Source organism: Phasianus colchicus, chromosome 32 (genome assembly GCF_987193195.1).
Source record: "Phasianus colchicus chromosome 32, bPhaCol1.hap1.1, whole genome shotgun sequence".
Classification (NCBI taxonomy): Eukaryota; Metazoa; Chordata; class Aves; order Galliformes; family Phasianidae; genus Phasianus; species Phasianus colchicus.
The window spans coordinates 601,720-624,613 of NC_143467.1; the positions used below are offsets into that span (position 1 = coordinate 601,720).

At 57.0% G+C, this 22,894-nt stretch overlaps 2 protein-coding genes and 1 long non-coding RNA gene across 18 annotated transcripts in view; 2 read left to right on the plus strand and 1 right to left on the minus strand.

Moving 5' to 3' along the window:
- Positions 1-5,314: 5,314 nt before the first annotated feature.
- On the plus strand, positions 5,315-10,775 carry LOC149913965 (uncharacterized). Of its 4 annotated transcripts, none has more exons than XM_090127978.1 (5): positions 5,315-5,393; positions 8,499-8,573; positions 9,058-9,144; positions 9,388-9,453; positions 9,552-10,775. In XM_090127978.1, exons 2-5 carry the CDS (start codon positions 8,567-8,569, stop codon positions 10,742-10,744), a joined length of 1,353 nt encoding a protein of 450 aa, XP_089984104.1. In that variant the 5' UTR covers positions 5,315-5,393; positions 8,499-8,566; the 3' UTR covers positions 10,745-10,775. The 4 variants fall into 4 exon arrangements, with proteins under 4 accessions (XP_089984104.1, XP_089984105.1, XP_089984107.1 ...); XM_090127979.1 differs by lacking the exon at positions 5,315-5,393 and adding an exon at positions 6,914-7,926; XM_090127980.1 differs by lacking the exon at positions 5,315-5,393 and adding an exon at positions 8,155-8,223.
- Positions 10,776-13,715: 2,940 nt separating this feature from the next.
- On the minus strand, positions 13,716-20,626 carry LOC149913966 (rho GTPase-activating protein 33-like). 10 transcript variants are annotated; one of them, XR_016460713.1, is made up of 4 exons: positions 19,209-20,626; positions 14,428-15,099; positions 14,183-14,319; positions 13,716-13,898 (listed from the first exon to the last, which is right to left on the minus strand). XR_016460713.1 is itself a non-coding variant. In XM_090128019.1 (4 exons), the coding sequence occupies exons 1-4, from the start codon at positions 16,177-16,179 to the stop codon at positions 13,770-13,772; spliced, it is 555 nt and encodes a 184-aa protein (XP_089984145.1). In that variant the 5' UTR covers positions 16,180-16,339; the 3' UTR covers positions 13,716-13,769. The 10 variants fall into 10 exon arrangements, 5 of the variants coding, with proteins under 5 accessions (XP_089984145.1, XP_089984147.1, XP_089984146.1 ...); XM_090128019.1 differs by lacking the exon at positions 19,209-20,626 and adding an exon at positions 15,978-16,339 and having other exon boundaries at positions 14,199-14,319; positions 14,884-14,986; XM_090128021.1 differs by lacking the exon at positions 19,209-20,626 and adding an exon at positions 15,978-16,332 and having other exon boundaries at positions 14,199-14,319; positions 14,884-15,099.
- Positions 20,627-21,686: 1,060 nt separating this feature from the next.
- The window catches only part of LOC149913967 (uncharacterized), a 34,937-nt gene continuing 33,729 nt past the window's right edge, over positions 21,687-22,894 (plus strand). For 2 of the 4 annotated variants that reach the window (XR_016460733.1, XR_016460734.1), the window contains exon 1: positions 21,690-22,298. This is a non-coding gene — a long non-coding RNA (uncharacterized LOC149913967). Of the gene's footprint in view, positions 22,299-22,894 lie in introns of all 4 variants that reach the window. The other 2 variants (XR_016460732.1, XR_016460735.1) reach the window with 2 other exon arrangements.

A 22,894-nucleotide genomic window follows, 5' to 3' on the forward strand; every position in this document is an offset into this window, starting at 1 on the left:
GGATGTTGTGCTATAAGGGTTGTGTTGTGAGGGGGGCTGTGGGCAGATATAGGGTGGCTGTGGGAAGCTATTGGTGGATATAGGGAGAAATGGGGCTATAGAGTGTGTATGGGAAATCTGGATCTATAAGGGACTGTGGGGGTCATAGGGTGATACGGGGCTATAGGGTGGGCTATAAGCAGATGTGGGGCTAAAAGACTCTCCCTACCTTTGCTCCCTTCCTTTGCTCCCTCCCTTTCCCCCTTCCGTAGCAGGGTGGGTGAAATGCTAGTCATGAAATTTAAATTACAATTGAAGTTGTATTGGAATAGAATATGTTCTGTGGTCTTAAATATGAAACGTGTTTTCTCCTTGGGCTTCAGGTAGAGGTATTGTTTAATAAAGACTTTGGAGAAGGTTTCGCTATTTAGTCTCCTGATCAAGAAGAAAGAAGAAGGTTTCTGGAGGCCTTAATCACGAGTGGAGCTGCTGCTGAACCTCCACTTGCACCAAGCAAGCAGGTGAGGACGTTGTGCATCTCAGCCTTTCCTCACTGCAAGGTACCAGCGACTCGGTCTGTGCTTTGCGGTGGTTTTCCACCAGCACATGTGCTTGTATGTGAGCACCAGGCATCCGCTGACGTTGTCTGCTGGCTTTAGGCTGGGCAGACATGGGAAGCACTGCCTGCAGCAGCAGCAGCTGAGCTCCGTGTGCCAGAGGAAGGAATGCGGGTCTGGAGGAGCAGGAGGAGGAGAGCCTGCGTGACTCTGCATGTTCTGCAGGGCCGTTCCTCACAGACTGCCACTGACAGACGTTTGGGGCACTGCAGAGCCTGTTGGTGCAGAGGAGGTAAAGCGGTGTTGATCTGTAATGCCATTTGATCTGCGTGCATGCAGAATTTCCCTGTGTTTGTAGTTCTCAGAGTTTGTGGCCGTGGTTCTGTACAAAGATGTCAGACCTCCACACGTCTTGGTTCCCCCTCCAGCCAGTTCTGATGAGCCCTTCCATTTTTGAGAAGGCTGTGGGTTTAGTTCAGCATCTCCAGATGTGTCACACAGATTCAGGGCTTTCAAGAAGTCACTTCTTTGAAGTGTTGAAGATGGTGAATTCTGCTAGACAGAGCGCTTGTCTAATCAAATTCTGCTAGACAGAGCGCTTGTCTGATCAAACCTCTTAACTCCAAGGTTTGTTCTGCAGGTCCCGATGATGGCACAGGCATTAAGCAGCCCAGAGCTCGTCACTGGGGAGAGGCTGCGCATTGTGTTGTGAAGGGAGAGATGGAGGAGGGGTTTGAACGGCGTTGTGCAGGAATGGAAAGCTGGTAAGAGAAGAGGTGTGTGTTCTGAGAGCAAGGGCTGTCCGGCTCATCTCTGTGTTCTAACAGGAAATGCAAGGCAGAGCTCTCTGCTCCCTGTTCTTTCTTGCAAGGTTACTGCCCTTCCAAGTGCGCTGCAGATGGGCAGCACGATGACAGCCCAAGGATGGCAGCAGGAGATGCAGCACAGCCCTCTCCAGCAGCAAGGTGCATTTATCTGTCTTGCTAATTCTTGAAGTAGAAGGTGTGTTTAGCTTCCAAAGTCGGTGGCAAGATAGCATGTTCTGAAGGCTTTGGGGCTCTTCCTCTGTTATTCACATCCTAGGGCAGTGAAGGACTTCCCTTGCTGTGTAGGAATGGTTCCCGTGCAAGGGCATGGTCGTCTGCCTGGAACAGATACTGAAGGTGAGGTTTTGTGACTGCAATTATGGAGTTGGCTTTTTAATGGCAATTGCAGCCCGCTAACGTGCAGCTCTTTCTGACACAGGCAGGAGACGGGCAGCGGTACTGCAGCTCCTCCGGCAGTTTTGCAGCTACGTCAGGAAGCAGAAGATGTGGATTGGAAAGAACTCAGTTCCTGAGACGTTCCCCAGTTCTTCCCCTAGCTGTCCCCTTGCCTCAGCCTGGATTCCCTTGCAATCCAGTGCGTGTCCCTTCCATCCCCCTGGCTGCCCCTTGCTTTCCCCAAGGTAACCCATTACCTTTCCATTACAGCCCACCCATAATTCCCTCAGAGCACCGATACCTCCCTCAATACTTTCCCTGCAAGACCCCAGTAGCCACCCTACAGCCCACCACAGAACCCCATTACCCCTTAATGACCTCCTCAGACCTGGTACTTCTCCACCATAGCTGGCCCAAAACCTCACAGACCTCCGTAGTCCCCAGCAGCACCCCATATCCCCCACTAGACCCCAACTGAACACCACTATTTCCTCCCTCAGATCTCCCTTACCACCTCCAGGGCTCCTTAGCAACCTCAGAGAACCCACAGGTCCCTGACAGGAGCCCCGTCACTATTCCAGGACCCCAAAAGCCCACCTGGGGCCCCTCCTCACCCCCTTCTCCCTCCAGCACCCAAACAACCGAATAGTACTGGGGCAGGGGTGGCTGCAGCAGGAGAGGAATCTGGAGCTGGAGCAGCACCTACACAACACAGATGTGGGTGAAAGTGATGTGGGGGCACTGGGGATGTGGGCCACAGGCAGCGGGAGCAGAGTGCTGTGCAGGAGAAGGCAACGTGTGAGGTAAAGGTGGGACTTGTGGCTGTGGGGACGTGGGTTGGCATGGGGATGTAGGGGGTCTGGGGGCACGTGGGGAGGGGTTTGGGTGAGAATGGGGGATGTGGGGTGGTATTGGAATGTATTTATTGATTCCTTCCTGAGAGGGGATTGGGGTTCCCTGTGGCCCAAAGGTGGGGTCCTGATCCAAAACCCCATATGACCCCATAACCCCACATAACTCGGCGTGACCCCAAGGCTCCACATGACCCATAACCCTGTGGACACCATAACCCCAGATGGGGCTGTGGACAGTGATGGGTCTGTTTTTGGGTCGTTCAGGGGACACTCTAGGGTGGCTCTGGGGTCGCTGTAGATCAGCTGCCTATAACATCTGCTGACCCCCAGCTTGCCCCCATCTTGCTGGGCAAGATGGGCGTCCAGGGGGCGATGGGGGGCTATGGGAGAGGTTCCATGATCAGAGCAGATTCACCGCCAGCTCCGTGTGGGGGAACATCAACCCCACTGAGCTGTGGCTGTGTTTCATAGCTGCCCCATAGCAGCCCCAGAGCCATCCTAGAGCAGCCCAGAACAGCCCCATCGCTGCCCACGGCCTGTGGCCAGCAGCAGTTCCACCCCCAGCGGTGTGTTGGCTAAAGGCAGCTCCCAGGTGTAGCTCTGCCCCATAGCTGTCCCAAAGTGCTCCTTTGGGGTCCTCCCATAGGTGTCCTTTAGCCGTCCCACAAGTTTGTAGGGCTTCCCCCCATCCCAGCAGATCCCCCCAGTGCCCATGGGGAGTGCGAGGAACGCTCTCATCACTGCTGTTCCACCTGGCACAGCTCGGTGCAGCAGCAAAGCTCATCTGTTCTTGCTAAGAAGATTTCCAGCAGCACACAGCTGACACACAGCCATGCTGACCACGGCAGGGTGCAGCATCTTGTTGCAGAGTCCCGTAGCGGTGGGTGACCGTGCAAAAGGGGAATCCCACCGCTGATGTTCTCCGTCCTTCTCCTTCTGCACCATGATGCATTCCTTCCTCCTTGTGCTGCGCTGCCATCCAGAGTTCTTTGTCCATTTCTCGGGGTTGTTGCAGCAACTGCTCCAAGTCCTGATGTTGGAGCCATTTCTTCACCACTGTCCCTGCTGCTGCAACAGCCCCAGTCTGGGATGCCTTTTTGTAAGGAGTTCTGCTGTTCGTTCTGCAGCTGACGTGGATTTCTTCTCCCACTGTCTCTTGAAGGAGTTGATTTGCTTCAGTCCATGCCAGCTCCATTTTTGGTTCAAGTCTCCCTCGTTGCCTCGCAGCACTGCAGCAGCCAAGTCCAGTCCCTTCCCCAGTCTCAGCGGGATCGGTTTGTTCTGTTCTCGTCCACTTAGAGAAACAGAATCTTCCTGCCCACCAGACCCTGTGACAGGTATTTCCCTACAGAAGCATTCATGTCCTTCTTCTGGCTCTTTTGGACAGTTCCCATCTCTCCAAACTGAGAGAAATGGCTGCAGCCCACCCTATGTCTTCTTTGGGGCAGCTCCAGGGAAGCTCCACCCCGAGGAGGAGATGCCTTTCCCCACACACAGCTGGTTTAATGGCCACATGGGGTGAGGTCAGGGGGTCGTGGGTCACGTGGGGGTCCTGCAGGTCACAGAGTTATGGGGTGACATAGGGTCAGATGGCATCGTACAGATTAGTGGCATCAGATGGGGTTCTGGGTCACAGCGGTGGGGTCAGAAGGGATGGTAGGGTGAGATGGGGTGATATGGAGTGTTATATGGTGGGGGTGAGGTGGAGGCAGGAATCCCAGAGTTCTGGGGCCACATGGTGTCGGGTCGCAGCATGATGGGGGTAGGCAGGGTCAGGGAGTCACAGGGTCATGTGGGGGTCACGTGCAGCCATGGTGTCACGCACATATAGGGTTATGTGGTCATCATGGTTATGGCTCCTGGGGAGTTACGGCCCGTGGCCCCACCTTTGGGCCACTGGGACGCCCGGTCCTCTCAGGAAGAAATGAAACCACACCAACAACATCCCACACACCTCCCTTCTAACTCCAACCACTCCCCACATTCTCCTGCATCCTGTATGTCCCCATCCTACCCCATATGCCAGTGTCCCACCTGCAGTGCATATCTTGCCTTCTGAACATCATTCTGCTCCTGCAGGCTCTGTTGTCATATCCATCCCAAGTCCCCCACACGTATATCCCACACATCCTCCCACAGAGCCCCATAACTCCTCAAGGACCTCCTCAGATGTGGTACTCCTCCCTCACGCCCAGCCCGGGACCTCACAGAGCCCCATAGTCCTCAACAGCACCCCTTATCCCTGCTCTGGGCTCCTCCAGATACCCCCTATTTCCTCCTTCGGACCTCCCTTACCCATTCCAGGACCCCCCTCGGATCTCACAGACCCCCACAGTCCCTGACAGGACCCCCTTCACCGTCCCAGGACCCCCACAGCCTACCTGGTGCTGCTGAACCTGGCGTCCTCACTGAATTGTGCCACAGTGCTGCACCCTGAGCCCTTGTGCAGTGCTGCAGATCCCAGGGCAGTGGGCACTGCTCTGCAGTCACCGCCCGGCCCAGGAGCGCCATCCCTGCGCTGTCTGTGAAAGTCTTGTCTTGGCTCCTGGCACAACTTCCATCTGCAGAGCACATGAGGAGCGTCCCTCAGACTGCGGCTCCGGGTTAACCCTGCGGCGTCCGAACGAGGAATCCCGCAGCAACCCGCATCTCAGGATGGGCTGCAGCTGTGCCCCAGTGCCTTCATTAAAGAGAGGAGAATGAAGGAGCGTAACGGGGCATCTTTCCTCCTGACATTTCCCATCCTCTGCACGTTGGCTGTGCCATGTGAGTGGCGTTTGGTTACAGAGCAGTGAGTGCAGGTATGTGTGCATACAGGGTGTGCAGAGATTGTAGAATCCTAGAATGGCCCGGGTTTTTACTTTTCCATGTGTGTGTGTGCGCATGGCTGTGTGCAAGGCTGCCGCTGCGCTCGTGTCTTCATGCATGTTGATGTGCAAAGGGGTGAATTTGCACACGTGCATGAACACAGTTGTGTGCATCCAGGTCTTTGCAAAAGGCCGTGTGGTTTTGCACACATTTGCATGCACGTGGATGGAGTGTGCACACAGGGCTGTGCAAGGATGTGCTTACACGTGCGTGTGAATGCACAGGTATGTGTGCGGGGAAGTCTTTGCACATGGGTGTGTGGTTCTGCACACGAATGTGCACACAGATGTGTGTGCAGGGGAGCAGTGGAGGTTCCTGGGAGAGGCGGAACTCACACGAGAGTGCTGGAGAGCACAGGGCCGGGAAGCAGAGCTCTGCAGCTCTGCGCTCTGCACAACAGCCTGCAGGATGGCCTGGAGCGCTGATAGGAGCAGGATAGAATCACAGAATCACACAGAATGGCCCAGGTTGGAATGGACTCTAAGCATCATCTTTAACACCTTCCCACCACAGGCAGGGCCACCAACCTCCCCATTTCATACCAGACCAGGCTGCCCAGGGCCCCATCCAACCTGGCCTTGAACACCTCCAGGGATGGATGGGGCATCCACAGCCTCTCTGGGCAGCTGTTCCAGCACCTCACCACTCTCATAGTAAAGAATTTCTCCCTGACATCCAAGCTAAATCTTCCCTGCCTCAGCTTCAAACCATTTCCCCTTGTCCTGCTGTTCTTTACCCTTTCAAAGAGTTGACTTCCCTCCTGTTTGTAGGCTCCCTTTAGGTCCCGAAAGGCTGCCATTCGCTCACCCCACAGCCTTCTTTTCTCCAAGTGGAACAAGCCCAGCTCCCTTAGCCTGTCTTTGTAGGGGAGGTGCTGCAGCATTCTGATCATCTTTGCGGCACTCCTCTGCACCTTCTCAACATCTCTCTGCCTTCCTTGTATTGAGGGCCCTAGACCTGGACACAGTACTTCAGAGGGGGAGTACATGCTGCCTCAGCTTCTACATGTGGGTGTCTGGGGGAGGATGCACCGAGGTGGGGACCGGGGCTAAGGGAGCCAGGGGCCACGTGCTGCTCTGCTTTGGCCCCGTGGGGCTTCTGTGTCCCTCAGGGCCTCAGCTCGGTGGCAGGAGGTGCTCTGTGTCCCCCCCAGTGGTTCGCCCGCAACCCCCGCAGTCCCTCTTTCTGACCTCCAGAGTCACACCCTCCTCTGTGGTCCCCTTCCCATCTGACTACTGGAGCACCCTCCCAACTCCAGTTCCCCCATTCTCATCCCTGCAGTCCTCCTCCACCCCCCACCTCACTGCCCCCTTCTCAGTTCCCTCCCCATTCCCCATTCTGACCCCCAGGGTGCCTTTCCTCCTCCCCTTCCCCCGACCCACCCCTCCTATTCTCCCATTCTGATGCTCCTCCTCCCCTCCTTCCTCCCTCTCCCCCCCAGCATACTCCCTGAATCCCCCATCCAGAATCACACAATCACACAATCACCAGGTTGAAATCACCAATAGCTCTCACTAATCCGCGTCCCTCAACACAACGTCTCAATGTTCCTTGAACACCTCCAGGGTTGGTGACTCCACCACTCCCAGTGCAGCCCATTCCAGCACCCGACCACTCTGTTGCAGCAGTAATATTTCCTAACGTCCAGCCTGAATCTGCCCTGGTGCAACTTGAGGCCATTCCCTCCCTTAAAGCCCAGCCCCAGCCAGAGAGGCTGGCACGAGTCCTGGGCCTAAACCTGAAGCCACAACACAAGAAGCCAGCACCAGCTTCGGGCCTGAAGCCACAGCCTGAGAGGCTGGTGCCGGCCCTGAAGTCTGAAGCTCCAGCCAGAGAGCCCAGCACCAGCCCTGGGGCCCAAAGCCAGAGGCAGAGGCCGGCACCGGCCCTGGGGCACACAGATGTGCCTTCCTGTTGGTTTCTACTGATTGCTATAGGACTCCACTGACCACTCTGAGGCCATACTGGTCCTCGCTGGTTTTTACTTAGCCATACTGGACTTTTCTGGTCCATACTGCTGTGCACTCCTCCCAGTTCCCACTAGTTCCTCTGGGACTCCACTGACCACTACGAGGCCATACTGAGTTTTTACTGGGCGGCACAAGAGTCATCTTCACTTCTCTGTTGCTTTACTTCAATTAACCCCCCTTCAATTACCCCCATTCAGCCCACTGGGCGGCCCTGGTGTTGGTTTCCTAAAATGTGGGTCTAGGAGGTGACCACTCCCTTTGCCTGTGATGAAAGCACAGAAGTGATGCGGGCACTCGCTGAGGTCACAGTCGTTGCCAGGCTGGGAGCGTTTGTGCCACAGCTGGTGAGCAGAGCTGGTGCTCTCGTGAGCGTGCTGCACGCGGAGACTGAGCTCTGTGCTTTTCTTGAGAGAGATCACCCTGTGAGAGCCCACTGGAAGCACCGCTGCGGCGTGTGTGTGAGCTGGGCACAGCTCAGGCTGAGCAGGCTGACCAGGTGAGCTGGGTTGGGTGCTGGCTGGTTGCCGGGAGGTGTCTCAGCAGAAAAGCTGGGCTGGGGAGGATTTCCCAGCTCACACAGTGCCCTTCTGGCTGTACCCACAGGAAATGGGCTCTTGTTGAGATTCCATCCCACGATTCGGTGAGGATGATGAAACGTCATTCCTCCCCTGGAAAACTGCTGCCGAGCCCCACCTTCGTTTCAGACCTTTCCAAGGAAGCAGAGCGCAGGCTCCATAGAGTGCAACTTGTGGCTCACTGCTCCATGGATTGCTTGGTGTGCCATACCCAGCAGGTGTTTCCCCAAACCGCGCTGCAGTCACAGCAGAGAGCCAGCTGCTCAGCTGTGGCCGTGGACGATCAGCACAGCTGTGGGGGAAAAGGGGACCTGGGGGCACTTGCTGACAGAAGCCATGGCAGTCAGACACAAGCTGGAGCTAGTGATGGGCAGCTGTTGCAGCCAGCTGATGTCCAAGCATTGCCCTCCTCCAGAGGCTACATTGCATGGCAGAAGAAAGCTGGGAAAACGCTTCTTCCTCATGATTTTTCACTTGTTCATACTTTGTGTAGGGTTCCTGTCCAAAAGGAGAACTCAGGAATCAAGGCAGCTGAAGACTGCAGTTGCAGTGCTGTAGGCGATGTCAAGTAAGCATCCGTTTGGAGTGCAGGAAGGGGCAGTGAGAAGAGTTTGTGTCAGTTTGTGTTTGGGCTATCAAAGTAGCATCTTTCTGTTTTTGGGGGAGACGTGGGCTTACTGGACAATACTTCTCTGCCTGCTGGTGTCTGTGAAATCAACATACGGTCTGTTGTTGTAGGGACAAAACCAGTGCATCTGTGGAATGGTGCGGGGCAAGGGGGGAAACGGAAAGCCTCCGCAGGGAAGAAGCTTTTGTGAGCTGCGGTGTGGGTACCTGCCTCTAAACAGGGCTGCGTGCAGGGCTGTGTGTGATGGAGGAGAGAGGAAAGGACACTGCAGTTCTGTGCTGACTGCAGAAGTGGCACAAGGCTGCAGCAGCAGAATGGCCAACTGACAAAACTGCTCTTGAAGACCAGAAGTTTGTGGTTGGCAGTGCTCCAATCTTCCTCCAAAGAGATGCTCTTCATGTCTGTCTTGTCTCTTTGCTGTCAGAAGCTGATGCAAGTGGCCTTCCTCTGAAGCGCAGCCAGGTGGAAAGCCAGGGCAGGAGCACGGAGTGTGGCACAGCACCCAAGAGAGGTGCGGACACACAACAGGCATCGGGGTTTGGTGCACTGTCTTTCTCGTTAGGCTTTCTGCCTGTTCTTTCCTGGGACTGTTCTCATTGCGTGTTGCTTGGGGTCTTAATCCCTGGGATTTACAGTTACCTTTCCTGTCCTGATTTATAATGGGAAGCCGATGTTCGTCCTAGATCCCGTTCTGTGAACATGGTACGGGAGAGCTGGCATTCACTCTTTGGGATTTTTTTGCTTTTCCCTGCAGTGGCGACCAGCTCAGATGTGCCGGAGGACATCACGGACATCCAGGGTTTGCTGTCTTGGATCGATGGTGAGTTTGGGGGCTGCAGAGCTGCAGGTGCGTGTTTGCGCAGAGCGGGTGTGGGAAGGCTATCATCGCCATTGTTGGGGATGTTCTTGCATTTTCAGACGTGGCAAGAGCTGTTGAGGTCCCCCATGAGAACCCCAGCAGCCCTGCCCCAGGATGCTTCATGGCTGAGCTCCCTGACAACCCCAGGGACAGCAGAGAGCTCAGCACACAGGCTGCCTCCGGGACGCCCGCTGACCCCTTCTGGGGGCTCCCACCATCCCCCGGGTTCCTGCCTGAGCTGCACTGTGGGTTGTCGCAGCTGCGCCCCATCACGGCACCTGCGAGTGCCCGGCTCAGTCCACGGCCGACCGCCTTGGCTGTCACCACGCCTCCCTCAGCCCAAAGCGCACAGCCCACCGAGGAGGTGCAGCAAAGGGAGCCGCAGGTGGGTGAGGCTCACTCGCCCCCGTCACCGGGCTCTGTCCCCAGCCGGGTGGCAGAAAAGAAGAAGAGGGGCAGCACCAAGCGGGCCAAGCGCCCTGCGCCTGCCGGCACCCCCCAGAAACGGGAGAGCTCCCAGCAGGAGCAGCCCACCACCAGCGCTCCAGCCAAGAAAAGGAAGCTGCCGCCGCGCAGGGAAAGAACAGAGAGAAAAGGCCGCAAAGGCCCGTGCCAAGCGGAGCTGTCTGGAGCCAGCGCAGGAGCCAGCAGCAGCGGGCAAGCGGGCACTGCCAGCGAGCTGCGCGTGCACTTGTGTAAATCCATCCAGGTCGTGCACCCGCTGGGGCAGAGGGTGACTGTGGTGGGCCCGGCGCGCCAGCCACCCTCCGTGCAGCCCCAACCCTCAGCCAGCACCGGCCCTGCTGCCCTCCGGCCCCAGCACAGCGGCACAGACCAGGCAGCGCCGGCATCTCCAGGCAGCACGGGGCAAGAGGGGGGCACTGCCGAGAAGACGGCGCCGAGCTGCCTGCGCCCGTCCCCGCAGAGGAGCTCACCGCTGCGGAGGGACCCACCATCACCACCACCACCACCACCACCACCAGCAGTGCTGCACCAGCAGCAGCCTCGGCCGCAGCGCCCCGGGGACTTTGTGCCCTGCGTGGGGCCACGGGCGGGCGGCGGTGCGGTACCCATAGTGATGGAGGAGTCGCTGCCCATCACAGCCGAGCAGCGGCCCGAGCGGGAGCGCATGAAGAAGCTGGCCCAGGAGGAGCGGCAGCGGGCGGCCCAGCAGATGAAGATCGGCCCCGTGCAGTTCCTGGTGCAGCGGGAGATAGACATGGCCATAGCCGACCAGTATGGCTACCCGTAACCCTGCGCTCCTCGCTGGCCCCACAGCACCAGGCAGCAGTGGCAGCGTTCCAGAGGCACCGCCAGCGGCCCCATCCCTCCTTTCCAGAACCAAGCTGTCCTCCGGAGTCATCGTGGCAGTGGGATGGGACGTCATCTGGCAATGAACTCTTGTGGGATGGGAATTTTAGGGTTATCGTCCTTACTGTTACTCCTTGTTTTCTATGTTACGTTATTAAAAGCTTTGTGCTCCCTTTGCTGTGTCCCTCTGCCTGCAGTCATTTGTGCTGTGTCACAGCCCCCCTGCTCCCCATACCCGCCTCTGGGGCAGGATGGGGCACCACAGATGGCCGTGTCCCTCAGCTGCCACCACCAGCCCCAGCGTTCCTCTCTCCCTGCACTCCTTTGTGCAGCAGGATGCAGAGGGTGTTTCACACAGCTCGCCTGTGCTGCCCAGTACCATGCATTGCTGTGGGGATGGGCAGCAGGCACGGGCGGATGGAGGGGAATTGCCCTGGCTCACTGTGCCAGAAGAGACTCCGGCAGGGGCATTTCCCATGGAGGGGTGAAGCAGGGGCAGCTGGGCCTGATGTGCAGATAGGCACAAAGATAGCTCCCATGCCATGGCTCTTCTGCCCCCACCTTGTTTGGGTCCTGCCAGTTTTGTCTTCAGACAGGGACCCAACCAACTCCGTACACACACAGCAGGATTTGCCATCTGGCTGCCGCTCACGAGTGCTGCCCCCCAGGGCTCAGCACTGGGGCTGCTCCTATTGAGCACCTTTACCAATGATCTTGATGAGGGGATTGAGGGCACCCTCAGTGCGTTCACAGACAGCACCAGGCTGGGAGGGAGCGCTGATCTGCCGGAGGGAAAGGCACTGCAGAGGGACCTGGATAGACCCGATCGATTGTAGGGTTGGATTCGGTGATCTTGAAGCTCTTCGCCAACCTGAGTGATTGTACGGTTCTATGATCCCATATCCATTCCAAGTCTGTCCCATATCCAGAGCCCATCCCATACATATTCCCATTCCTGACATCCCATATCCATATTCCCACAGCCCAGTCCCAAATCTCACATTCCAAGCCCACATTCAACATCCCTGTCCCACATCCTATAGCCCACATCCCAATCCCAGTTCCAAATCTCATTCCCAATCCCTCATCCCAAACCCATCACCCACCCGTCAATCTCAATCCCTCATCCCAATCGCAATCCCACATCCCCGATCCCAATTCCGATCCCAATCCCATCCCCTATGGCAATAGAGAGAACCCCGAGGCCCCTCCCCCACAGTCTCTCCGCCACGCCCCCAGCCCCTCATTGGTTAGGAGCACTTCCGGTCCGTTTGTGCCTCTCATTGGTCGGCGGCAGTTGTGGCCCGCCTCTGGTCTCTGATTGGTCAGAAGGCAGCGGCCGCAGTGCGCGGCGTTACAGGGAAGCGTTCTGAGTGCTGCCCAGCTTGGCGCTCCAACTTTGGCTGTAGTCAATAAAAAACAGCCACAATTAGAGATTGACAGAGAGCGCACGGCCTGATTTGTCCAGTGGCATTCCGTGAGCTGCTGCACTACTGCTGGTCCGGAGTAGAAACTACGCAGCTTTGGACCACCAAGCTGCCATCCTGGCACTGCTCTTGTTGGAGGCAGTGCTCCAAGTTCTCCTGCTGTTGCTGACACCTGATGTTGCCCAGGGAGGACTCGGCCACTGCGCTCTGCTCCACCCCCTGTGCCACACACACGTGTGCAGCCCACCACCCTTCCACCCGCTGTGCAAACACACCGTCCCATCTTGCACGCTTCAGCCACGTTGCCTTCCTCCTCCTCCCCCCACCAGTTCCCATTCCTGCTTCCCTTCCCGTGCCCCCCCGCTTCGTTGCTGTGGCCCCAATAGCCTGCCACCCCCCGCAGCCCTCCGGTTTGCACGAGGCTTTGCATCGCTTCCTTTGTGCACAACCTGCCATCGCTGTGCCCCTTGTTGCACCCCTCTTTTGCAGCACAGTTTAGCCATCCCCCCCTACTAAAAGTACAGATAGCTCAGAAATCCAGGTTGTTTTTAATAGGCGTTTTTAATTAAAACACAACCTTGCAGCCAGTGCTGTGAATCTTTATCACTGGACTGTGAGCTACTCCTGGCAGGGAATTCTCTCTCTGTACCACTGGTTCTGTAGCAGTCACTGTTACCTTTGCCTCAGTATCCCTCTGGGTTCTCTGTACGTGTCCCTTTCTGGAATCTTACTTCTCATTGGGAAACCCCTCACAACCTTTCCTCTTTGCTTTTGTGTATGGAACATCCGTATTTTACCCTCCTTTATATGAACTTTATTATAACCTTTGGGCTGCAATACCCCTGACAATGAAAACACAAATTGCATTTTAAAGTGACGCTGCTGTGTTTTGTACCAATTTCCAAATTTTTATTTTATTATCATTATGTTTTAATCAGGACACATTATACCTGGTGTGGAGCACTGTGGCTCCACAGCGGTACAGCACAGCATCTAAGGGACAGCTTTTATTTAGCTGGCAGGTGTAACTGCTTCCTGAGGAGCTGTAAAGCCATAAAAGGCATTCCAAAGCATCTCTTACTCTTACATCATTGACCTCATCTCACTGCCATGTTTAACTTCTAGAGCCAACAGGTCTGTCCAACAGCTCTGCTCAGAGGAGAACCAAAATTTGTTTCAGGCACGTGTCCTGAAATGCTGGAAAACCCCGATGGTTCCAGTGCAGGCAGTGCAGGCAAGGATAGAGTCAGATGGCTGCCTGCCTAACCAGGAAGGAACAGCACCACTGTGTGGCTAAACTGAGCCCATCGGGCAAATGTCTGTTAGTTGAGTCCTCGGAGTCCAAAGCGAGTGGAAATTCACTACAACACTCCAGGCACAATTAGGGTAACTTAGTTCCAGCAAGTTTTGTGTTTCCAATAATGGAAAAAAAAAACAACACCCAAACAATTATGATAGGTGCTGCAAAAGAAACTCCTCTTCAGATAGTCAACGACTGCGTGCAATTTCTCCTGTAAAACCGTGGCGCCTTCTTCCACTTCAGTGTCTCTGCTGTCTGACACAACGGGAGAGCTGCTGTGGCCTCGTGTCCGTGCCTGTGCCTCCTCCGGTGTGAGCAGCTTTGTGGAAGGAGAAGACAGGGACTTGGCCGTAATAAAGAACTGTGTCCTGTAAAGGAAAACCACAGATAAGAGGGAGGATCAGCAAGCAGCAGCACAGCCATGGCAGATGTGGGGGAGGTGCTGTATTTTTCCAAGTCTTGGCTACCCTAGCCACTGGAAGATGATGTCAAAATAACCATTCTGTTTTACAGATTCACCCTTTGGAACTCTCTAAAAAACCCAATTTAAACAGAAAGAAGACCAGAAAAGCTGTGCAGATGTATGTGTACGTGACAGGCCGTGCCAAGAGGCCCAGGGAAGACGTAGGTGCTTTCATTGCCTTGTGCTTACTGAGAACTTCTCATACGGTCAGCAGGGGGTTTGGGAGCTCCCTGAAGTACATTTTGCAGAGGGAGCTCACGCTGCAAATGTCAAAGACAGAGCTGTGCTGGGTTAGGTCAGGAATCTGCTCGGAGTCGAATCCAGGGCTGGAGAGAAGGACACAGCAATGGGCAGAGGGGGTGAAAAATAGGAAAACTACAAGTGAAAAGCAAATACAAAATACAGTCAAGAAAAGGAAGGGGTTCCTGACTTACAGGAAAAAACAAACACTTAGGCACCAACACCACATGAGCCGTGCCAGATGAGGTGTTTCCAAAAGGAGACCTTTTCTTTTTGCTAAGGCATTTCCAGTTACCCTGACAACTGGCCGCCTCGTCTACAATCGCACCCCCGGATCCCAAAGCAGCAAGGAGAATCAGGGGCTGCTCAGAAGGACTCTGCAAACAGGAGGGAACTGGAACGAGAGCTGACAGAGGTGACGCCGCAGTCCCACAGCCTTCCAATGCTCCATCCCGAAGGAGGACTTCCTGCACCAGCAAGTCTACTGAGCACCCTGTGTTCTATGGAACAGCGGCAAGCCGGGCACAGCACCGCTGAGTGCACACTGCCTGCACAGAGCTGCCCCACAGCGCAGGCCTCTGAACGCACAGCACATGGCACGTGCCCCATTCCAGCCCTGCTGACAGCTGTGCCAGTCGCAGCCCTCTTACTGCAGGTTGTGGATGCTGGACGCGACGCCGGACAGGCGGTACATCCCCTGCACCACGCCGTGCTGCTCAGTGCATCCAGCGCCGCTCTGCAGGACCTGGGGGACTACAGAACAAGTGCCAGCCTTTGGTTGAGCTCGTTATTCAAGTCCTGGTTCAGACTGTGCTCTTCTCACTTCCCATCCACCAAGCCCAGCCGGGCTACTGCTTGGTTCTTCCCTGGAGGAGAAAGCTGTCAGAGATGTCACTGCAGGAGCTGGTGAGAAAACTGGACGCAGATGTGTACTTGGCTTTAGAGAAGTGCCAGGACCCAGGAATCAGCCTGGAGAAAGTAATTCTGGGGAAGCCAGAGACACTGCAAGTCTCAACGCAGCTCCCACAAGAGCGGTGGTGTTAAATCGCACAGAATCATAGAATTGCTCAGGTTGGAAAAGACATTAAAGATCACCGAGTCCAACCGCAAGCTGACCATACTCCCCCCCTCTAACAACCCACCACTAAATCATGTCCCTGAGCACCACAGCCAGACGTCTTTTGGACGCATTCAGGGACGGTCAGGGACACATCCCCGCTTAGCCAGGGCTGCTGAAGGACGATGGAGAGCGGCTTTGCAGCCACATCTGCCAACGCCCTCAGCACCCCAGGGTGCAATCCATCCGGCCCCATGGACTTGTGGGTGTGCAGCTTTCGGAGCAGGTCCAAAGCCATCTCACCGTGGGTTATGCCTGTTCTGTTCCCCATCCCCATCTACCAGCACAAAGGGCTGTGTGCCCAGGGAACAACCCGCCTTACTAGGAAAGACTGAGGCAAAGAAGGCACTGAGTACCTCAGCCTGATCCTGATCCTTGCTCACTGCGTTCCCCCTGCGTCCAACAGGGGAGAAGGTTCTCCTTTCTTCCTTCCCTTCTGTCTTTTCCTTCTTTCTCTCTCTTTCTTTCTTCCTTTCTTTCTTCCTTTCTTTCTTCGACTCCCTTCCCTTCCCTTCCCTCCCCTCCCCTTCTCTTCTTTCCTCCCTTTCTTGTCTTTCTTTGCCCTTCTTGCTTCTCTTTTTACTTTCTTTCCTTCCTTTCCCTGCTCCCTTTCAGCCTAGCTCTCACCGTGTTGTCCAGATCCCGGTGCTCCTTTTCCCATATCTCCACGTTCTGCCCGGATCCCGGCGTTCCACTGCGTCTCCCTGCGGATCTCCCACCCCACAGCCCCACTCCCTCCGGGCCGCCATCCGCGGAGCTCCGCCCTCTCCCTTCCCCTCCCCCAGCTCCGCAGGAGATCCCTGAGGGCTCTCCGTTCCCCCCCACTCATCTCCGCCCCCCGCCGTCCCTCGAGCCCCACTCAGGCTTCACGCCGCGTTGCCGTGGCGACGGCGCGCCCTCCCTCGTTGCAGCGCGCGAAGCGACAGCGCATGCGCGGCGGCGTCGCCATAGCGACGGCGCCTCAGCGCGCCTGCGCCGCTCCGTTGCCGTGGCGCCGCGCCGTCCGCGCCGAGTGACGTCATCAGCGCCGCGACCCGAGCCGGAGGCGGCCGTGCGGAAGCGGGGCGGGGCACCGCGGGGCTCCGAGCGCCGCCTCGGCTTCGACGGGTGGGTGTTCGGGGGGGGCACCGGGGCCGGGGTGAAGGGGGTTGGGGGCCCCGTGGGGTCTCCGTGGTGCTCGGGGCTTCCGCTCGGCGGGGGCGGCTGCCCTGTGCCTCCCCGCCTCCCCCACCCCGCGTGTTTCACTGCCCTCCTCCCCTCCCCCTGCCGCTGGTCGCCCACAACCCCCCCGTCCCTCTGTGTGACCCCCGGGGTTGCGCCTCTCCCCCCCCCGTTTGCCCCCCTTCCAGTTCCCCATTCTGATCACTGTAGTCCTCTTCCACCACTCCGAGCCCCCCCCATTCTGACCCCCAGGGTCCACCTGTCTGCACTCCCCCCCCCCATCCCTCCCTAGCCCCCCGTTCTGGTCCCTAGTGTCCCCCCAGCCCCTCACGAGTCTCCCCATTCTGTCCCCTAGAGTCCCCCCACTTTCCCAGTCCCCTCTATCTGACCCCCAGAATCCCCTCTCCTCCCCCCAGGTGCTCCCACTCCAATTCCCCCATTCTGATCCACAGAGTCTCCTACCACCCCCTATTCCCCTCTCTTTCACCGCCAGGGTCCCGTGTCCTCTGTTGTCGCCCCACCTCCTGACCCCTTTTTCTGACCCCTAGAGTCCCCTGTACCCCCCCGTGTACTCCTCCCTGACCCCTGGAGTCTGTTTCCCCCACTTTGACCTCCAGTCCCCCCCAGCCGGACTCCTTTTCTGCCCAATAGAAGCCCCCCACAACCCCTGTCTCTCTCTTCCCACCCCTCCCTCCAGCCTCAGATGCACTTTCTGCCTTGTAGAGGCTCTGTTCACCCCTTTCCCTTCCACAGCCCACTAAGTCCCCCTCCAACTCTTTTTCAACCCCATAAGGCAGCCCACTCCCCTCTTCTCCCCCCAAATAGTCCCCTGAGGTCTACCCCAGACTCCCCTTCCAACCCGTAGAAGCCCCCCACAACTCCCCAGATTTCCCCTGCCACCCCGTCTCCACTCCTAGACCCCCTTTCCTCCCAGTAGAGACCCCACTCACCTTTCTTTCCCCCTCACAATCCCCCATCCACTCCCAGACCCCCTTTTCTGCCCTACAAAACCCCCCTTTTCCCCTTTCAACCCCTCAAGTTCCCCTCCATACTATTCCCCACCACAATGTACCTCTCCACCCCCAGGCCCCCTTTCCACTCACAGAAGCCTCTTTCTCCCCTTTCCCCCTCAAAATCCCCTCTCTCTACCCCCAGGCCCCCTTTCCACATCACAGGGCTTCTGGCTCACTACAATCCCCCAGTTTCCCTGTTCCACCCTTTCTCCAACTCCAGACCCTCTTTCCACCTGGTAGAAGCCTCACTCACACCTTTCCCCCCGTAGATTCCCTACACCCCCCCTGTCCACCCACAGACTTTCTTTCCACCCATAGAAGCCTCACTAACCCCTTTCACCCCCACACAACCTCCCCTATCCAGCCCTGGAGTCATGCAGAAGAATCTGGAGATGTCCTAGAGGGGTTTGGGGCATGCGGGGTGTCCCCAGGTGGGTCCAGGGAGTGCTTGGATTCATCCAGAAGGGTCTGGCCATGTCCCAGAGGGGTGTCGGGGTGACCAGAGTGTCCCTAGTGGTTCCTGATGTGCTCCAGAGTTCTCGAGTGGGGAATTTTAGGATAGCCTCACGTAGTGACACGTTCTCGGGCTACTTTGTCCCCATGAGATCGCCCCCAAAAATGTCTGTTTCCATTAAAATAAATTCTATGTTAATTTTGTTGTATTTTTTTCCCTACTTCCTTTCAGAAATGGATGTTTCTTGCCAATCCCCCGTGCTAGGCACCACGGAAACAACTCTCCCCAGGCCATCGGGTGACACCAGCACAACCACTGGCAGTGCCAGCAGTGGGACAACCGCCTGTCCCCAAAGTTCTCCCTGTCACTGTAACCGTGGAACCCGGGGCGTACCAACGTACCTCGAGAGCCCCATCAGCATCCTGCAGCTCCTGGAGCTGGGTGACACTGTCACCCTGGCTGTCCATGACTGTCCCCAGCTGTCTCCCCTGCCATGGTGGCACAACTGCAGCGCGGTGACATCCTCATTGAAGAGGTGACGAGGAGGGGTTCAGGGAGGGGGGCTGGGGGCATTCGGGGGACACGTGGGGTGTGACATGGGGTTGGTGGCGTCACCTTCACTGGATGGCACTGGGTGTCACTATCACTGTCTTCAGGTGACACCGTGACACAGGGTGACCTCGATGTGGAACAGCCGTGACGCTGTTCCACATCAAAATACAATAAAATACAACAAAATTGACATAGTATTTATTTTAATGGAAACAGACGTTTTTGGGGGCGATCTCATGGGAACAGAGCAGCCCGAGAACGTGTCACTATGTGAGGTTGTCCTGAAAATCCCCACTCGAGAACTCTGGAGCACACCAGGAACCACTAGGGACACTCTGGTCACCCTGACACCACTCTGGGCCATCTCCAGACCCTTCTGGATGAGTTCAGGACCCCCCTAGACACCCCGAGACCCCTCTGGGACATCCCCAGACCCTTCTGGATGACTCCAGGACCACTCAGCCCCACACAACGATTCTCTGGACCCTACCAGACTCTACTGGTGGGACATCTCCAGATCATCCCAGTGGCTCCTTGGAACTCCTGGCCCATCCTCGGTGCTTCCAGATCCTTCAAGGGATCCCCGGGACTATCCTGGAGACCCTCTGGACGCCCTCAAGACCCTACCTGGACATCTCCAGACCCTTCTGGATGAATCCAAGCACTCCCTGGACCCACCTGGGGGCCCGCCGCATGCTCCAGATCATTCTAGGACATCTCCAGATTCTTCTGCATGACTCCAGGGTTGGACAGGGGAGGTTGTGGGAGGGAGAAATGAGTTAGTGAGGCTTCTATGGGTGGAAAGAAAGTCTGGGGGTGGGTAGGGGGGTTGTGGGGAATCTACGGGGGGAAAGGTGTGAGTGGGGCTTCTATCAGGTGGAAAGAGGGTCTGGAGTTGGAGAAAGGGTGGAACAGGGAAACTGCGGGATTGTGGCATGCACCGTCTGCACGGGCTCTGCAGCATGCGTAGCGCAAGCAGGGGGAAGCGGCGCGGCGGTGGCAGCACTGCGGGGAAACCCGCTGTGCCGCAGCGCGAGCCTCCGGTCCTCTGCTGGGCACCGCCGGGCACAGCCCGGCTCCGTCCTCGCCGCACCTCCGTGCGGGGACCGATGGCCGCGCCCGGGATCCCCCCGAGCCTCTTCTGCAGGCCGAGCCGCCCCAGCTCTCCCGGAATCCCACCCAACATTTCCCACGCGGTGCTGAGGAGGGCAGGGGACGCGGGGGGAGGAACGGCGCCGGCGGTCGCAGTCCTACGACACGGCCGTTTGTGCTGCCCGTCCTTCCCCAGCGGTGGGCACGGGGACGGGGGGGTTAATTGGAGCTGCAGGAACGACCGCGGGCAGAAACGTAGCAAAACGAACGGTAAACATTGAATCGCTTAACACACAGAGCAACCAACAGAGAAATGACCGCATTCCCAACCGGCTCCCATCCGAACGATCGTTGCCCCCTCACAGCTTCCCTCCTCGGGGCCAACACGAAGCGGCTCCACGTCGGCTTCACGCAGCTCCGGGAGCTCCGCGCGGGGACAGACGGACAGACGGAAAGCGGCGCTTGGAGACGGCAGCTGCGGGGCAGCAGCTCAGCACGGCGCTGCCGACGATCGGAGCCGAGCGAGAAGCGAAGGCGCCCGCCGGACTCCGTGCCGGGCTCGAACGCGAGTCGATCCGTGGGATCGCTCCCTCTCTTTCGGGGCCGCCCGGCTCAGCCGGGAGCCGCTCCCGGGCACCGGGCGGGTCCCGCCGCTCGCGGTCAGCCGCCGCTTCTCGCAGCCCGGCAGCGCCTCGCCGCCACGACGGAGGGCGGCGCGGTTCCCCCTCCGAGAACAGCTGGGGACGGACGGGGGCGGTGGCGGTGCCCGCGGCCGCGGCCGCCATTGGCGGAGAGCCCGCGCTCGGCCCCGCCTCCTCCGCTCTGCCATTGGTCGGCGTGCCGAGCGGGGCGTGTGCTGCGCGCGGGGTCCTTTCCGTCCGCGGCCGCGCCGTCATTGCGTCATCACCGCGCGCCCCGGACGGCCCCGGCGCGGCTGCCCGCGGCGATGCCTGCGGTCGTCGTGTTGCAGGAACTCGGCGCAGCTTCTCTGGAAAAAGGATTTTTCCAGGTAAGCTCTCTGGGCGAACTGCTCCCTCCTGGTTCAGCCCACAGGGTTCCGCCCATGCAGTGGTTATTCCTGTGCCTGTTTTCCAAAGCCCCGGCGCCGTGAAGGCAGCACTGTTTCGCTGTTATCTTTGTTGGAACAGCTGTGGATCGTAGGAGGCAGTGCGATCCCACAGAGATGCGCCGAGCAGGAGGCAGGAGAAACCCGTTTGTGAATGGCCGTTTTGAGCCAAACACAGCGCGTCGCGGTGCGCTGTGGAAGCACAGGATGGCTGATGATGGAAGGGACCTCTGGGTCCATCTGGTCCAGCCCTGCTCCAACAGGACCACCAGAGCTGGTGCCGGGACACATCCAGATGGGTTTGGAGATCTCCAGGAGGAGACACCGCAACCTCTCTGGTCCCTGTGGCAGTGCTGCGGCGCTTACAGTGCAGGAGTGCTCCTGATGTTTGGTGGCAACCTCTGGTTCTGGCACTGGGCTCCACTGGATGCAGCCTGGCCCCGTCCTCTCTGCCCCTCCCTGCAGGGCTTGATGGCCGTGGGTGGGATCCCCCTGAGCTGCCCTTCTCCAGGCTGAGCAGCCCCCTCTCTCTCAGCCTCTTGTCATGGCAGAGGTGTTCAGTCCCTTCACCACCTTGGTAGCCCTCCATTGGACTCTTTCCAGTACGTCCAGCTGTCTCTTGTACTGGGAGCCCAGACCTGGACGCTGTTCTCCAGGTGCAGCCTCACCAGTGCTGAGCAGAGCAAAAGTAATGGTGCAGAATAATGGTCCTTACCTGCTACAAGTCAGGACTGGGGCTATGATGGGAGCACACTGCTTTATGATTGACATGGAGAACTGCTAGGAAGAGGGCCTGGTGGGACTGAACACAGATGGCAGGTGGTCCAGCTTTTGTTTCACTGGAAACCAGATACTCCATGGGCAGCAATGTGGAGATATGTTCTCCTTGCAGTTGTTCCCCTGTGGCTTCTTTCTGATGTGTGTGGAAACTCCCACTAGAATAGGCTGCTGCATGAGACAGAGGCCTGATACAACATCACTTGTGTGGGTGGAGTTTTACTATCTCCTTGTTCATCTTTTATGTTTGTTTGTTTTATTTCAACTCTATGTATGTGTGCATTGGTGCAAGTCTGCCTTTGCTAAATCCTTTTCTTGTGGCCTTAGGCAACAATCAAGGGGGTCTCAAGTTTTAGTGCTGAACAAGAAGAGCAGGCACTCAGGAAAGCCATGAAGGGCTTTGCTAAGTTGATCTCCCTCCCTCCACAGGTCAACTTTTATTTTTTCCCCAGCACTGGCAAGGGCTTCTCTGGTGGTTTGTTAGAGGGAAGCGTAGCTGCTTGCATTGCTCTGCTGCACAACTGCCCTAAAAATCGTTGGAAAGTGGAAACAGAACTGCCCTTCATGTCCCGAAATGCAGCTGCTCTGGTGGTGTGGGTCGTGGCACTTTGTGTGCATAGCTGTAGTCCTGGGGCTGTTGAGAGCTGGCTGTGTAGGGGACTGGAGGTGGCCCAAGAGCAGAGGGCACTTGTGATTCTTGTGCAAGCAGCCTGACTAGCTTCCATTTGTTTCTTGCAGGCACGGATGAAGATGCCAGCATTGATGTCTTGACCAAACTAAATGTTTCCCAACATCAGTGAGTTCTGATCACCTATAAGAGCACCAGTGGCAGGGTAGGTGGTCTGCAGAGATGTGTGAACGTGGTTGTGTCACTTGGGTGAAAAGCGAAAAACGACCCCATCTCCATAAGAGAAAGGTCAGCAGAGACTTTGCCTGACCAAGGCTGTTTGGTTCTTGTTCAGTTCAGAGCAGTTGTTGATGCAAGGAGGGTTGGAGCCTGAAGGGAAGTGGTGAACAGCTCAGTTCCTTCTGTCCTCGAAGGCCGTACCTTCTGCCAACTCCTTTCTCCTCTCTTGGCCTTCTAGGATTTGACTGATGACTTGAAGTCGGAGCTGAGTGGGAGTTTTGAGAGGGTGATCACTGGAATGATGACTGCCACCACCACGTATGATGTGCACGATCTAAGGAGGGCTGTGAAGGTTTGGAAGTCTTCCTTTCGTGTTGCTTAAGTTCTGGCCAAGGACTTACTGCTTTGTTATGTATGTCTTCTTATTTTACATTAACTCTTAACGAAACCTGGTTGCACGTCACGAGCAGTTGTTGGTATCTTAAATCTTGCCTTGGCGATTCCCTTGGGAGCAGGAACAGATGAAGGTTGCCTGATTGAAATTGTGGCTTCTCACACCAAGGAAGAGATTCGTTGCATTGA